General features: G+C 34.8%; 1 protein-coding gene across 4 annotated transcripts in view; it reads right to left on the bottom strand.

Moving 5' to 3' along the window:
* The window catches only part of RASA1 (RAS p21 protein activator 1), a 45,650-nt gene that overhangs the window by 3,192 nt on the left and 25,122 nt on the right, over positions 1-17,336 (bottom strand). For all 4 annotated transcript variants that reach the window (XM_071448643.1, XM_071448641.1, XM_071448639.1 and 1 more), the window contains exons 11-22: positions 16,261-16,417; positions 14,526-14,613; positions 13,182-13,259; positions 11,891-12,048; positions 11,527-11,603; positions 7,430-7,602; positions 7,054-7,213; positions 6,735-6,877; positions 5,841-5,956; positions 4,627-4,713; positions 2,235-2,302; positions 545-633 (exon numbers count right to left, since the gene is read on the bottom strand). In XM_071448643.1, coding sequence (XP_071304744.1) covers positions 545-633; positions 2,235-2,302; positions 4,627-4,713; positions 5,841-5,956; positions 6,735-6,877; positions 7,054-7,213; positions 7,430-7,602; positions 11,527-11,603; positions 11,891-12,048; positions 13,182-13,259; positions 14,526-14,613; positions 16,261-16,417 — 1,394 coding nt within the window. The remainder of the gene's footprint in view (positions 1-544; positions 634-2,234; positions 2,303-4,626; positions 4,714-5,840; positions 5,957-6,734; positions 6,878-7,053; positions 7,214-7,429; positions 7,603-11,526; positions 11,604-11,890; positions 12,049-13,181; positions 13,260-14,525; positions 14,614-16,260; positions 16,418-17,336) is intronic.

The raw sequence follows: 17,336 nt of genomic DNA, 5'->3' as shown, positions 1-17,336 counted from the left end.
CATGAGTGTCTCTAAATACCTGCTTGCAATGAATAGATGCTCTGTGTATAAACGTATCATCAGGAACAAGTGCTTTCTTTCCTGTTTTGTCATTAACTCTTACATTCCAAGTTCTGTGTGTCAGAGAAACAGCCTTCTCACACCAGCCTGGTCATGTTAATTATGCTTAAGTCAACAGATGTACTTTTAGCAACGTTTCAGCCTGGAAATTGATACCAGTCACTGCTGGCATTCTCTTAGTGTTTTAATAGAAACTTCATTGAAAGCTTGGGCTTATTAGTGCAATAAGTACACTTGACTTAGAGTTTTCATTATGTCTAGCAGTATGATAGTATAAACAGGACAGCTTTGAAGTGCTCTACCACAGAAAACACCAATCTATCAAGTGATAAATGCACGGTCAAAGTAAAGGAAGAGGAAGTCACAGGTTCTGCATGAGAAAATAGCAACAAATTTTTTGCATGCGTTGAACAGGAACATATGAAAGGTGTACTGGAAGCACAGTTCTCTGTAGGTTGTTCTCTGTATGTAAAATTATATTCACCTTAGCTCCAAATTCAACCAGATTTGCTAAATTCTGCACAGACTTGGCGACCAGCGTCAGAGTTCTTGCAGCAGTGGGGGAAGGAGAATCTGGCAGGAATGCACAGTAGAGAGTCACTGGCCATTAGATTTAAAATTAACAGCAGTCACATGAAAATAAATTATTTTCCCATTCATATTTTTATTGATTTTTTAAATATAAAACAACTGCATGTGAAAGATATCACTTGGTAAAGTAAAATATATTGCTTTTGTAATGTCCAAAAGCCATCTTAATCTGATAATCTTATTTTCTGTAATAGTAGCACAGACCAAGAAGGCAAAATAAAAACATGACCTAACTAAATGTTACTAAGAGTTAGGTGAAATGATAACCATTTGCTCAAAACTTGAGTTTTGTTGAAACTTGTTAAAACATTTACCTTTGAAATAAAAAAAATTAAAAAAAAAAAGGTTTACATTTTTCTTATCTGCTTAAACCCACATCCCACTTAAGTAGGCACTGACAAGTTACTGGCAGCAGGAAAACAAAGTGAATGTTACATGCAATCATAGCCTGTATTTCCATGAAACTCCAGTCTACTGACTGTGACTATAAACACTTCACATTAACCACTGAAGTTGGAATTTTTCCAACAAGTGATGTTACCAAGAAAATTACTTTTCTCTAGTTAAGGTAAATGGCCTGGTTGAAAACATTCCACTGACAGGGTTTTAGGTTTATATGCTCTGTAAGTTTCCCTTAACAGCAGTCGAGAATACTAGCTGGAGGTAACTCAGCAGGATTGTAATGGACAAGCTCAAAAGGCATTACTCAAATTTTTTAAGTAGTTCTTTACACCTGCAGTCACAGGGCAACCCAAGTTAGGAGAGTACCTAACTTGCAAACCACCCAAAGATAATAAAATGCCAAAGAAATTATCACTTGTTCCAGGCCATGTTTCTCAAATGCTTTCTCCAAAGTGTGTACAGAAATGATTACTCTGTGAGAGAAAGGAACTTTGTTTGACACAATCCTTCTCATTTAGTAGTTTAAAGATTGATGATAAGAAAACAAGCCACATTGTCTTAAAAACTGTCTCTGAATAACGAAAAAAGATCTTCTGAACCAGATTTTTTTATTTTCTCCTATATTTCCTATTTTTCAGCCTTTCTGAAGGCCATCCCTTTCTCATTTTTAAGATTCTGTATCTAAGATCTACTGTATTTAATGGCTGGAAGCCATCTAAGCAGGACATTCAAATTATTCAAGAAAAATTTTCTAGGTGCACAAATGTATTCCAAGCTCTGTAGACACACAAACCAACTTTATAACTTGTACATTTCAGAAATACCACTGCATACAGCTATTAACTCTGGCATTGCACTGTATTGAAAATGATGTCTGAAGTTCCCATAGTTACATTTTTCACAGTGCTAAAATACATTAAACATTGCTAGACTTGACTCAAAATTTTATTGTTAAATATCACAGTAGATGTTTTTTGGACTTTAAATTATACTGGGGGTATCTGCAATCAAGCCTTTGAGGGTGAAAAGCCTATACCCTAAGAAGTTAGCCAAATGATGTGGATAACTTGACTTGAAACACAGCATTCAAAAAAACTTCCTATTTTGCTACCTTAGATACTACAGTGATTTCATGTCTCTTGCTGCATAAAGTATAGATTTGATCTGAAGCACATAGTCACCTGAGATGATATTAAACATCCTTGGATTCAGGATAGCAGGACAAATCAGTCGAAGAAAAACAAAGCCACTGAAATGAAATAAAATTGTATTTTGTTCAAAACCATTAGAAAATACAAGAAATTGTGTAGTCTTTCAGGAATAAAGATAATGTGGGATCTTGTTGAGACAAACACCAAGAAACTAGCCTGTGCTATGTAAAAATATAAATCAAGATAATCATGCTATGATTCTACGAACAGCAATGAAATCTCAAAGAGGAGGCACATTGATTTCCCAGTAAAGGTGAATGAACTGTTTAATCATGTAGGAGGAAATTAATTGCCAAGTAATTATGAAGCCAATCCCTGACCATGCTTGTCTCAAAAAGGAGCCACCCTTGGTCTCTGACCTCCCAAAAATTTCTCCACTGTCTGCTACTGCATCCATCTCACAGCCAGCCACTTCCCCAAGCCACTCTAAGCTCGAGAACAGGAGTGGATGAGCAAAAAGATATCTCTTGGCAGAACACACCTTTAGGTCAGCTTCAGCTGATCCATTATCCTGATGATCTACACTTCAGTAGAAAAATGAGGGATCTGCTGCTTGCCACCATGAAAGAATTGCTGCCATTTTAAAAGCTGGAAAAAGAGTGCTCTGTTCTAACTGCAGAACTAGGAATTCATTCAGCCCGAACCCAGAATAGGCTTCAGGAGCATGAGAAAAATCTATTTTCCTGTTAATACCAGAAGTAAAAATCACCACTCACATTAACCTCAACTCCAGCTAATTGTTGTATAATGAAGTGACATACAGACCAATTAAATCAATCTAAAATATCTGTAATTTTATCCTTGGACACCACCAGCAGGCTGGATTTCACCACAGCAATACCAGAGCCTGAATTGTAATGAAAGGAGGAAGGGAACTTTGCCTGTTGTAAAGTACACAGTTAGTCCACATTTCTTTAAAGAGACAAATATAGTGACGTTGATGCACCTTCTATAAGTCCAAGATACCTAGTATGTTCTGTTATACATGTATCTTATCTCTAAGAAATACAAGTTATGGGCTGGTAAGAAAACAGTTCTTGGCCAGAGGTAATGCTAAAATAATTTCTGTGGTGAGAATTCAAAGCTACAAGTCAGTAATTAATTTTGAAGTCTTGGCACATACACCAGTCACTCTTTTAGAAGTGCCCAAAATTGAAGGCCAGCAAGGTACACATCTAGCAGAGACCCTGCTGATAGGGAAGATCTGATATTCCTTACCTTTGTCAACCTGCCTAAATTAGGAATGAGCAAATATCTATAATGGAGTTTTAAACCAGAGAGAAATGGTAGCACATTATGACTGATACAACAGAGAAGAGATACCCAGATATGAAAAACTGTCCATCTGGCTCTGAATACTGAATCATTCTTAAACCAAAAATAGCACAATGGAAGGTAATAAACATCACTGAAGGCTGTGAAAACTGCACTCCAAAGAGAAATCTCTAGTATCCACTTGTGAAAATGGAATACCACAAAAGCAAGTGATAAAATATTTTTAGCATCCAGTGGAGACTACTGGGAAAACTCTGAAAGTGAGCTGCGTGTTCACTAAGGAAAGCCACATGGTCCTCTTTGGAGCTGGGGAGGAACAGCCAGAGATAGGGAATTCACTACTGACCTTTACAGCCCTCCAGCAGCTTAGCCCCTCAGAGTAAAAGAAGCTCTCAAGTAGGAGCAGTCTCCATTTGAAGGCAATGCCGCTTCACAGAATGAAACACATAAAGCTTCTGGTGTCAAAATGATAAATACAAGCCAAAGACAAATACTCTGAAAGATCCCTCCATGGAAGATTAACCTCTGCTAACCATACAACTGCCTGACACCAAGAAAAGAAAAGCTGAGGCTCCAATACCCTTAAAATCCCTGCCACATTTAGAAAAAAAAAGTGTCAAGACCGCAGCTTTGTGAAAGGTTTTTGTTTCACCTGCCCTGGCAATTAACAGAGTTAGAGTTAGTTTTGTATTGTGCTGGTTTAGTAATGTAGACTGGAGTTTTGGTGGCTGGTTTGAGTTCAGAAGAGCCAGGTTCTGTAACCTCCAGCAGCATTTTCAGAGGAGCTCCAGAATATTTCAACATGATTAGGCTGTAGTACTGTAAATTCAAAGTTAAAACCATTAAGTAAAGCTATACTGACCTCGATACTATATCATTTTATTTTGGCAAGGCTCTAAGAACAAGACAAAGAATCCAGCAAGCTCAATCTTTAACTGGGACATTGTGCTTCATCATCATAAATATCTTAAACACTGCAGTACCTGTTTAAGTTCATACTGAAATAAACATAGATAAGCATACTGAAGTATGTCTCCAACAAGGCTTCAAAGAAATATTTCCAGAATAAGGTTGACAAGTAACTTACCTAACAACCCTGGTTCTCATGGTAGTATTAGCTGGCCATTTGTTTTGAACAGACTTCTGTAGGCACCCATAAATATATCTCAATGTCCTGCAGAAATAGTAGCCAATTACTCCTTCCATTAAACTTACAGAATCAAAAAAGCTGGTCGGAAAGGATCTAGACCAACCTCCTACTTGATGCAGAACTATTACCAACTTTATATTAATAACTCAGGCAAATCTTTAAATTATAAATAAACTCTTAGTTGAAGTTAACAAATTTAAAAGAATTCTATTTTAAAAGTTGTTTTAAAAAGTAAATTTATAAATGACAAGGAAAAACTATTCTGTGATCATTCAGATGTGCATTAAATGTTTTGTAACTGTTTACTTAAGTAGTATTCCCGTTTTGAAAAAAGACCACTTTGATGGTTGATTTTTCTTTTCATTTCTCTCTTAACTAAACAAAAGCTTTTCTTTCCATACATGACATACAGTGAAAAAAGACAGTTAAGCACCACGGCAATAGTTCTCTCCCATGAAAGAAAAAAATAAAAGGACATTTGTGGTGTATTTCAGAAAATGCTGATCACTCCATCATGTACTTAAAAGGACTGCAATTTTCAATGCTAACCTTGCCAGCACTAACACAAAAGAAAATTCCATGCTACTCCAATGACTCAAAATTGAGGGTTTCATATACTTTAAAAGCTAATGACACTATGAAAGGAAACTCTGTATTATCCACTTTATATTAGATGATTCAAATCTGAGGTGTGAAAACAAGTTACTTTATCAATTAAAAGAAGCGGGGGAGAAATAGCCTCTGCATTTCCCTAGTAGACAAAAAGAGGCATAGAATGGTATCACTAATATGCTGTTAGTAATTCCATCTCTTTCTCAGAGGAGGAAGACTAACAAATAGACATCACTGTCTGCTAACTACCACTGTCTTCCTACCTATTTGTAAAAATATGAGATTAATTATTTTATTACTATTTTGTCCCTGATCTCAAGTCTTGTAGCTTCTCCTTTAAAAGAAAACCAAATGTACCAGCCAGAGGATTTTGTAAAACACTATTAATTGCCAGAAGTGTTACTTTCCCCATCAATTTTTCTCTGTTTCTGTACAGCAACATTAAGATAAATCAGTAAGAACATAATTTTAATGTACAATGTTATTCATGGAAACACAAATTTTCAAATATAAATCTGAACAGAAAAGTGCAAACTTACGGGGGCAGGATCTCTGCAGCCATGAATATCTTCTCCACCAATTCTGAAAGTATACTGAGCAGATGTGCCAAATTAGTGTTTACATCTTCATTTTTTTCTAACTTCGAGGGATTTAACTAAAACAGAAAAAGAACATGTTTATTCTTGTATCTAGAACCATATATATATAGATAGATATAGATATAGATATATAGTTTCTGAATATTACACACTGAGTACTGTTTCAAAGTAAATGAAATATTCTGCAGTCGTACAAGTCTCTTACAGAAATCAATCATGTTTCAATAAGTTGTCAGGGAATGTGAAGCAACAGTTTTAAGTTCTAATATATATATATATATATATGTAGCTTTTATCAGCTTGGATATTCACCATTTTTTCATCTGAGTGACTTTTTGTCTCTCTCAATCCAATTTTCTGATAACTCCCATCTTTTCCACAATGAAGTTAAAGTGAAACACAGGAGTTAGGAGGGTCATTTTTAAAAGAGTTTCAGGATCAGTAACAAACATTCAATATGGAATTTTACAATTAAAACAGAAGTTCAGATCTTGATTTCTACAATATCTTGAGTTCAACAAAAGTTACCTAGATTAGGACATTCAGTAACAGCTGCAGAATGCCTGCTAAATAATTAAAATAAATTAAAATAAATTTTGATTATAAAACTTAGTAAGTTTTACTATGAATAATGTTTGAAGCCAAAATCCAGGAAAAAATGTAAAAACATCTCTTAATTAATTCAGTTCCTGTATTTCTGATGTAAAAATGTCTAGTTCTAAAACAATTATTAAATGTCTCTCCAACTAATATTTAATGTAAACAACAGTTAATAACCAGTGGATTATTGGGTCAACAAACCAAAATGTTTAAAAACACAGTTTAAGGTATCACCTCACAGGACTGCTTGCTCTCCATGATCTTTAATATGGAGTCTTTCAGCGCATGATGAACGAAACTTGTTGCTGTGGCTTTCATATACTGTTCCATAAGTGTGCTTGCTAAAGTGGTGGCACGGAACAAGGTAGTAGCTTCATCTGAAAAAAGAAATTGGAAAGAGAAAAACTGAAAAAAGGAGATATGAAAAAGAGAGGAAGAACATGGCTACTCTTTGACATAAGCTGCAACTAAAGGAGGAGAAAAAAAAGATAGCACCCTTTCCTCCCCCCCTGTCCAGAATTCCCGTAAACTTTTGTGGGATTTAGTGCAGTACCTTCCATGCTTATCTCCCTGTCATTTAGTGTTCGTAACAACAAGGACTCAAGCTTTTCATGAAGAAAAATCTTCAGTAAAATGCCAGCCAACAGTGTTCTATCCTGTCCACAAACATGTGATAAGGCATAGACTACATGAAGTTCTTTCTGGAGTATAAGCTGAAAGAAAAACAAATTTAAAATAGTCAGAAACTTCTCCTTACATATAACAGTTTTGGAAAAAAAAAAAAAAAGTATATAGATACATATAGCTGTCACTTAAAAATATTATTTGATTTACAGCAACCAGTGTTACTGAGATCCCTCTCAACTACTGAAAAGTATTCATTTTGACAGATAAACCAGATAAATGGATGGTTAAACTTAAGTTCATACCTCTTTAAACTCATTGTATTCTTCTTCTGGCATGATCTTCTCCATGGAATATCGCGCTCGAACACGCAAAGATCCTGGCTCAATCCCCTTTAATGGTACATAGGAACTGAGCTGAAACCACTCATCTGTTGCATGTCCTTTTTGTAATCGGCTTAATTGGCAACGCATGAATACTTAAAGGAAAAAAAGGCGTTGTTCAGGTACGTTATCTCCACCAAAATAAATGCTACTATTAAATAAAAAATGGTTTTATTTTTAACATATCATCTTATTTCAGGAAAAAAATACCAGCAAGAGTAAACAAAAAGTTTTTTATCAATATATTAATGGATTCATTCTCTCTTCAATGGCTTAATAGTGTCCTGTAAACTGAAGAAAAAATATATGGCAATCTGTAAAGAATGTATACATATAAATTCAAAAATGCCACATGAATATTGACATGGCTTTCCTTGTAACACCCAATTAAGTAGGATGCAAATCCAGGAAACAGAAACTAAAATACAGATTAAATCTTTAGCGTTCACTACTCTCTTTCCAGCCTTACACTGACACCATGATCAGGATCTGCTCCTGTTTATGATTAAGAGTGCTACTACAGTATTCCCAAACACAGACATATGTATTACTTTTATAACTCTAGTCTAAGTAACAGTTTATGCCTATTAGGTTAAAAAAAGTGTTCCCAAGCACTTGCTGACTAGATAATGAAAGTCAGCTCAGGAATAGCCAAATCATTAAATGGTGATGATTCTACGCTAAAATTGCCAAGCAATGACCTGCACTGCAGCTGAAGTCTGGTGCAGCAGCTGGCTAGCCAGCTACAGCAGCTGGGAGGGAACACAGGCCCATCAAGAGCAGGAACTTGCTCCCTAGTGGACGGGTTTTCCCCACAAAGAAAGGGCCAGGCACTTTCAGAGGCAACAATGTGCCTCTGAAACACTCACCATGCTCCAAGAGGAGTCCGCAATTAGTTTTACATTTAGCCTACCAGTCTGCCCCTCTCAGTCAAACACCTTCTCTTTCCATGAGAAAGGTATTTGCTTTTACTTTCTGCACACGAAAAAAAAGTCTATAAAACCAAGAGCTTTTTTTTTTTGCATTTCTGCAAAGCCAGTACACAAATCTGCCTTGCAGAAATTGTCCACAGTTCCAGCAGATTTCTCATTGTCCCAATGTTGCAATACATAATAGGATAATATTTAATACTGGAACAAAAGTAGATATATATATTTATATTTATAATGCCTCATTCAGGACAATCCTGCTGCCTATTTCATATTCTCTGGAGCTGATGAACTAATAAAAGTTCATGCATTTATATCAGTCAGCATGAAAAACAATCCATCACCACCTGCTACTTATCACCAGTGTGGATGGAATGTCATTAGACTACATAATAAATTTACTTTCTTATCATACTTCTCCCTGGCATCAAAGCTCAGTATCCACAACTAAGCAATGTGCTCTTCTTCTTATTTGCTTGCACATATAAAGCACATGTACCACAGTGAGACAAATGGTGAATGAACTACTAGAATAAACTGATGATTTAGTTTTTCCCTGTAGATACTGTAGCTATGTAGATACTGTACTATGTACTTCATAGCTATAATAAAATGACTTGACTTTGATTAAAAAAAAATCATACTAAATCTCTGTGCAAGGACTGCAGAATAGTTATTAAAATTTATATTGAATTACTTTGAAGTAGGAAGACTTTTTTCCTGCTTATAATGTTACATTGAATTGGTAGGCTCCTTTCAGTAAGAGATTTCTACTCAACATGAATTAATTTGAAATTAACCACCGTAGTGCAAAACCAAACCAGAATCTCCAGTTCAACACCTTATGGTATTGTCCTTTGAAACCTACTAATTCAACTGTCAATAGTAATAGATGAAAGTCTATTAATAAATTCTAGGACTTTGGATTTTTCAAGCCATATTACATATTTATTTGAGTAAGTCCTTAAGTAATTTACAGTTAGAGAAACAGAAAAAAAAAGTTAATATAAATGATGCAATTGATGCTGAACTGTTTAGTATAATTTTTGACTATGTGGAATGCTTAAAAAACTCCAAAGTAATGACGGGACATTCATAATAGACAAACTTCAATGTAAAGATCTGAAAACGCAGGAAATATTTTAAAACACTGAAAAGGTAGCCTTCATTCATGTGTTATTTGATATTTAGGTTTTGTGTGTTACAATAAAAGAATAAAGCAGTGAATCCAACAATTACATTTTGGACCTTTAATCTGCATTACATGGAAGAAAAAGCAAGCAGAAAAGGTGAGTTAACCCAATTAATAACTGGCAAGATGAATAGCATCAGCTGTACAGGACTGCCACTTCATAGCATTCCACAGGTAACATCTGTGGCTGAAAAGGAAAGGAAAGATGGTTGGTTAAGGAAAGGAACCAGTTTTTTGAAGAGTTTTTGAAGAGTTTTGCTTTTGAAGAGTTACAGGTTTTTTCTGGCAGTGCAACACAATGTATGTCAGAGAAAATGTGGTTTAACTCATTTTACCCCAATGAACTTCACATACTTCATAGGGCTCAGGATGTAAGCAGAGGTGTATGTTCATTCAAGTTCACTTAGTGTAATCTTTATATCAAAATGAAAGTGTTATACTGGATTATGCTTATGCTGTAAGAGTGTAGATAACTGCAGTAAAGAAATTCAGCCAATCCTGCCCCTGACCTAGAACATGAAGCCTTCCATCACCTGAATGCACAAAACTAACAGCATCTCCTTAATCTGGACAGAAAGAAGGGAACTACAAAAATACTTTCAAAGAAACTACTGAAGTATCCCTCTCAAGAACTACCCTTTTAAGATTCTTTTCCTAACCAAGGCTTAGATAGGTAATCAGTTTTCCAGCTCAAATGAATTCAAGACCAAGTTCACAACTACATTTATAGCTCCTTAGTCTGTCAGAGAGAATGTATCTTTATTCCTCCTGCTATGCAGAAACTTTTCTAGTGAGAGGAGAAAGAGATCTGAAATTGAATCAGGTTCTGCAAGACCATGCAAAATGAGTTGTAAATACCTACTTTGGCTAAGGTTTCCCTACAGATCTTAATAAACCCCAGAAAACCAAAAATCAGTAAATTAGCCCTGGTGTAAGTTACAGACCAGAAACACAATATATGCAAAGTGAAAACAATTGCATTAGACTATATATACTCTGACTGCCTTGGAACATAATGGAAAAAAAATCCTGGAACAAACTTGAAGAGGACAGGGAGAGCCATCCTGTCCTGCAAGGAGCAAAAAGGGGGCACAGGGCTGAAGCTGCCCCAGAAGAAGTATACTGGGAAACACGATACATGGTGGGGGGGGGGGGGGAGGGGGGGGGGAACTACAAAAAAAGAAAAAGAAACCTAAAATTATTGTGTGGGAAGAGACCTGACCTTAAAAAAAAATTTTTACTTAACAGCTTCAAATTCACACTCTTCCTTTTTTACTGGAACAGAAAGCTACATTAAAGAAGCACCTATCTGGCTAACATGAGGAGAAGAAAATGCAGATCCTTTTCTATTCAAAGTGATACTAAGATAACTTCAGATTTAAGCTGAAGTGTGGTAATAAGGGAAGAAAACAGATGAGGTAAAATGGAAAGAAAAAAAGGAAAGGTTTCTTTCAGAGACTGCCAGGATTATTTTTTTAATAAAGAATTGCATCTTTCCCTGTCTCACAAGGAGCAATCAAAAACCTGAAAAGAAATTCCATGTAGTCAGATTCCATGGAACTTAACATTTTATGGAGCAGACTAATAAAGAAAATTTCTCTTTGCTCTTGCTTTTTGATAAGCACATTCATATGTAGCAGTAGTTACCATAGCAGCAGAGCTATGTCAGACATACAGGACTAGAGTATAGTGCATTTTATGACTAAAATCAGTGAAAGTTCACATTATAAAAACATTAATGGAAAGCCAGTACCAGACATCAAAAACATACACAGGCAGTATGGTGAACATAAAAACCTACTTAATTCTCTTGTGACAACCCTTAACAAAAGCAATGATAACCACACAAAGTATCCATTGTTGTAATGTATAAACATCTTTTACAGAAAAATACTCACATATATCTGGATCTTTACTTTTCTTTGTTTTGTTACTAAGACTTATCTCAAATCTATTAATATCAGATGAAAGATCACTAGGAGAAAAGAGAGAGAGCCTCAATTAATACTATACATGGCTGGCATTTAAGCTTTTCCTAATTTCATTTCAATCCCCAGTTTTCATTATCAGTGACTTATATGAGCAAAGATAGGTGCCTACAGAAAATTCTGCCCATGCAGAATTTGTCTGAAAGGTTGCTGCTGTATAAGCACATACACAGTATTTTTTAAAATACTGTAAAACTATAAACAAGTGTTAAGAATCTTAAATCCAACACAAACTGAAAGTGAAATTCACTAATTCAAGATAATTAAAACTTACTCAAAGACGAATTCCTCAGACCACACAGGGTTCTGTCCTTCCCTGATGTGTGTTTTTGCTACCTGGACACTGTTCAGGTAGATGTTACAATATGGATTTGTAAAATGCTTTACTGGAAGTGTATGAGCTTCTTCTACATGCAAAATGAGACTGCTGACCTGAAAAAAAAAAAAAAATTATTTTTTTGTTGCTAAAATACAAAGCACATTAATGAATTATTTAGCCTTTTTCTTAAGCCTTCTATGCAGAGACTTAATGTGAATACTGAATACCAAACTCCTTATTAGAACAGTAAAGACCAAATGTATTGGAACATTTTAAGAAGCACAAGGAACAAAGTAAGAGTAACTCAAATAACTAGTGAAAACAAATATCCAGACCCATGTTTTTAAGGCATCTTGGAGTTTTATTTTAAAATCATTTTTGAGGCATTAGGATTTGCAAATAACAACTTTTCCAGACACAGAAAATTTACTGAAATGGAAGACTGGCACTTTGAGTAAGAACCATGAACAATTCCAAATACAGTGGTTTATTGTTTGGTGCTTTCCCAACAGAAATTCTCTTGAGCAACACATTACATTGTATTCTTCTATGCAGATAAACACCGTCTTCGCTTTTTGAAGAAAAGAATTCCCTTTTTGTTTGGCTTTTGCACCCTGAAGCTCCCAACTGCACCTGTCACTTTATCTGTAAATTCACCTAATTAAGTTCACTTATTTAGAAGTATCCAAATTTCTTTAATGTTCACAATCAAACAGTTGTGGTTTATTACTTTTTATTCACCATTTTATTATATTCTCTACTGCCTGAAACAAGTAACTACATTCAATGTTCCTCAGATTAAATAATAACAGAAAATCTTGAAGTATTTCCCTGTTATTCTCCAATAGCTATGTCCATTACAGACATAGCTATTTAAGACCGATTGCCCTCTCTCTCTGAAGAAATTCTTGCATGTAAGACACAAGCTTGGCTCAGCATGTATTTGTTACATAAAATGAGTATCATTAGCTAAATAACATGTATTTACATGTAACTAAAATGTAAATAATGGGTATTTTATGTACGTGTAATATAAATTTATTTCACATTTTTTGTTGACATGTAGTATGAATTTCTTAATTTTCCCATGTGAAGCATATTCGAAAAGCTGCTGACTTCTTTAGACTTTTATTTAGGATTTGCTACTGTTGAAAGGAAAAATTCTGTGACTTATTAATATCATTTTGCACAGAGGAGGCAAAATACTCCTCCACATGCACCTCCAACCCCACAATATCAGCTTCACCTGACGCAGACGTTTATTTGATGTTCCTGGACTGGATTTTCTTAAACTGCAAAACACCTGCAGAGCTTTCATCCAGTCCTAAGAGAGAAGGATGCAGAAGAATGTAATTAAATCAAGTCAGATACAGCTTCTTGCAGTGGAACAGACATCTGTAAAAAGTATCTGAATTTTCCCTTTAGCTTGGCAAAACACAGTGAGCAACTTGTTAAGTAGTTTCAAAACCAAATTAAACCAAATGTTCAGGAAACAAAACAGGACATTCTATCTTCTAAACATTCTTAATTATTTTACTTTTTAGAAAACAAAAGATTTTACAGATATGACAAAAATTAAGGAGCATGGAAATTTAATTTATATATTCTCAATTATGATACAGCATACTGCTTCTTAAAGTCAATACACTGACAGTTGTATGATGAATGCTACTATATAATTCTTATGTCATCTCTCCAAATTTAACAATTTGCATTAACAATTTTTAATAATTGGCATTAATTTAAAAAGAAAATCTGTGCTTTCCTTTATATACAGAAAACAAAAAATACTATATAGACTTCATGCTCTGGTGAATACAGTCTGTATGAGCACTCTAAAAAGCTTTCATGCCATTCAAATAACATCAAATGCAAAGCTTAACTTCTAATGCAATGTATACATCAGAGCTGTGAACTTGCAGAGCTTAAAACTTAAACAAGAACACTCTATCATTTTAGATACAATCTACTGGTAAAATAATTTCTCCGAAGTAAGCTTCTATCCTACAACTCTTAATCAGTGAACATAACTGTTAAGAGAGCTAGTAACTAAAGATACCATATAAACCCAGAAAATCTTACACTGTGCACCATCAGGGCCAAAGACTATGCATGACTACCACTTTATATACACGGCAAATAACTGGAAATGACAGTTCTATGCACTTTGGTCACACATACATGCATTAGCATTTTATTTATTTCACTCTGAAGTAAAACTCTAACTTACTGTGCTGTGTTTTATAGCATAGAAAAGACCTGGACAGTAAATTTTTTCTTCTGAATTGAACTATGTCAAAAACCATGTATGTTCTCCAGAAACAGGTAACAGAAAGTAAGGGAAGTTCTGCACACGGGGCCTGACTGGAATTTGTCAAAACTAAAACCCTGAAGTAACTGGTAATACAGGTGCTGGATTTTCAGCACCAACCTTCCCCCTCAGAGATCTGCTCCCAGTTCATTTTAACACCTGCTATGTAACCACTAAATATTTGTGATATATTTGCTTCCTGCTTCAGAAGGGCAACATTACCGAACAACACAAGATTTAAAGTTACTTTCTTTACACTTAGCAAATAAAAGCTCTCACCTGTGCTTGTTCTGGAGTTTCGCCTGCAAAGTAAAAGATGTAATGCTCTTCACTAAAGTGCTGAACTACTATCTGAAAACAGTTTGGCCTAAAAAAAAAACAAAAAAACAAAACAAACAAAAAAACAAAAACAAAAAAAATTAAGTTTAATTAATCATCATATATTAACAGACACCTTCACTTAATCTGTGCCAAAACAAAGTTTACACTGAAGTAACTGATTTCTCCTGTTTGTCTGTAAGGTGCATTGGATAACTGCATCAATGTTTGTTCATCTACATGTTACCATCACAAATGGAAAGAGAAAGACTTCCAACCTTCCAACAAGATTTATCAGATCTTCAAAAACTGCATTTTGGTTTTGAATGTATTGTGTCATTTTAAGAAAAGTACAGTACATGCAACCTGCTTCAGAACACTGACATATTTTTAGAATGGTGTGTACTGAACAGGCATCTATGCTGGCTTACAGTTAAGGCAAAAAACCAGCCATCTCAAAACACTTGTCAACTCCCTATTCCTAGAGAGTTTAAAAGCAGTGCAAGTTCAGCATTTTTTCACAACCAGTTAATCATACATAAAGGATTTTTCTTTCAAGAAACAGTATTAACAGAAGGAATCCCCTATATGAATGTGTCCCACAGCTCTTATGATCAGTAAGATGTGTACTAGATCATACACAAAACACTTGAGTGTATGTGACATAAACCTCTACAACCTTAAATGTTGCAGAAGTACAGCCTTCACTGTACTTCTGAGAAAAGGGCAGAGACAGTTTTTTATAAACTACTTAAAGCGCAGGAGGAACTCTGTCTCAACTGCAGCTCCTCACTAACAGCTTCCTAGCTGCTGCAACCATGCATGTCCTCCTACACACCTCTAAGTACCACCTAGCACCCAACTTTGCTCCAACCCACAATACAGGGTTTCTTAAAATCTGTTTAAGAGAAAGAAACAGAATGTTTATTAATTACAATATATACCAAAGCTTCATGCTTAATAGTCAACTATACAGGGAACATTTCAGCATTTTGTAAATAATCTTTATCTGTATCTGGGCTCCTCATTCCAGTAGATAGATGTTGGAGTCTTTTTCAAAATTATTATAAAGATTTAAAAACCCACAAACAGACAGAGCAAAACATCAGTCTTTGTAGATCAAGAAATGCCACTAATGTTAAATATTTGTCTCTAGTTTTTTCACAAAGTAACTAGAAGTGTCTACACGTAATTTTTTTAATAAATATTAAGACCTGTAGGATAGCCAGAATTTCTAACTTCTTCCACTTATTATATAAGTAATATAGTTATTTCTTCTATTAAATGCTATAAAATACAGGCCAGTGGAGTTGTTTTTGTAACTACCAATGAAAAAATACATAAATGCTCTTCTTAATTTCTAGTGATATCTAAAAGACTTCTGATTCTCAACTTTCTTGTTGATAATCACCTGTGGTCAGCATATTTTGAATATCAAAATATTACAGTAAGGAAGACTTCATGTGTAAGTAACTCTGGGTATAGTAATTGTGCAAAAACAATCTTTGAGGATGTTCACTTATATGAAGTAGTATAATACAAACAAAGTACTTGTTTTTAAACAGAAAAGAACCTACAGACTTCTAACCAAGTTAGCTTTCAAATACCAAAATAATGTAGAACTTTTAGAATTTACAAAAATTCTTTATCTTACTAACTCTTGGTGCAATAGGATAAAAAAACCCCAATGTCCTACCTGCCAAATAAACTGTCATGTACTCCATAGACAGAACACACACTAAGGTCTATTAGTCCTTTGGGTTTTGTGGCTCGTTTTTCACTTTCAAAATAAATAAGCTGGGCATCATTTCCCTCTAATATAAAGTACAAGTTTTTCCATCTCTTTCCTTTACCTGCACAAGAATCAAGCAAATTGTTATAATACTGTCTAAAACAATAAGTTTTGTAAATTAAGAAAACAGAAGAGGGCAGTAAAGCTTCTGTCAAATTCCAAACAGAAGAACAATGAACAGATAATCACACTTGAGTTATAACATCAGTATATGCATTCCGTTTTATACAACACGTGACTAAAACCAGATCCTCTTCACAGATGCAGGTAGAGTTGCAAAAGATTCTTCAAACATCCTCAGTGCTTTCAACAACATTATGAAAGTGCATATGAGTTGCCCCAACAATGAGCTCCTCTCAGTGTTATGCCTGTATCTATACAGATACAGTGACAATGTGGACCCCATTCATTAGATTTTTTTTTAAGAAATGGACTCTCAACATTAGAAAGTTGCTCCTAAACTCTGACCATTGATTGCATTACAATACCTTAAAATATATAGCTGAATAACAGAAATGGAAATATTTTATATGCAAACTTAAATCAGAATCAACCTGCAAGCACAACCATATGTAAGAATTTGGCTGGTTCCCCTTGCTGCAGAGAAAGGTTCTTTGAATTACAGTGGATTAGGAGCATTCTGCAACAAATTAATGCTTAAATCAGAGTGCCATTTAGAAAAAACTTTCAGCCTTTATTTCACACTTCAGTCATCATAAATCCACTGCGGCCTCAATAAACTAGTAGCAAAATTGTTTTCAAAATACAAATGTAACACTCATTTATTATATTATGACTCCTAGGTGGAAGAGTGATTTTATTGCATTTAGTCCATATACACTATGTGCATCCTTCTACAAGACAGTACTCTCTAATTTGCCTCTTTTAGCCTAATTTTTTCAAGTCATTCCCATTTCATTCTTTATTCCATGGCATCTCTCTACACCTCTCAGAATAAACCTTCTCAACAAATGAGATGC

The sequence above is a fragment of the Agelaius tricolor genome, unplaced genomic scaffold, assembly GCF_023055355.1.
Source record: "Agelaius tricolor isolate 1412-34295 unplaced genomic scaffold, bAgeTri1.0.p SCAF_27, whole genome shotgun sequence".
Classification (NCBI taxonomy): Eukaryota; Metazoa; Chordata; class Aves; order Passeriformes; family Icteridae; genus Agelaius; species Agelaius tricolor.
Note: the sequence above shows the minus strand (reverse complement) of the source record. Positions and strands in the feature narration are given on the sequence as shown.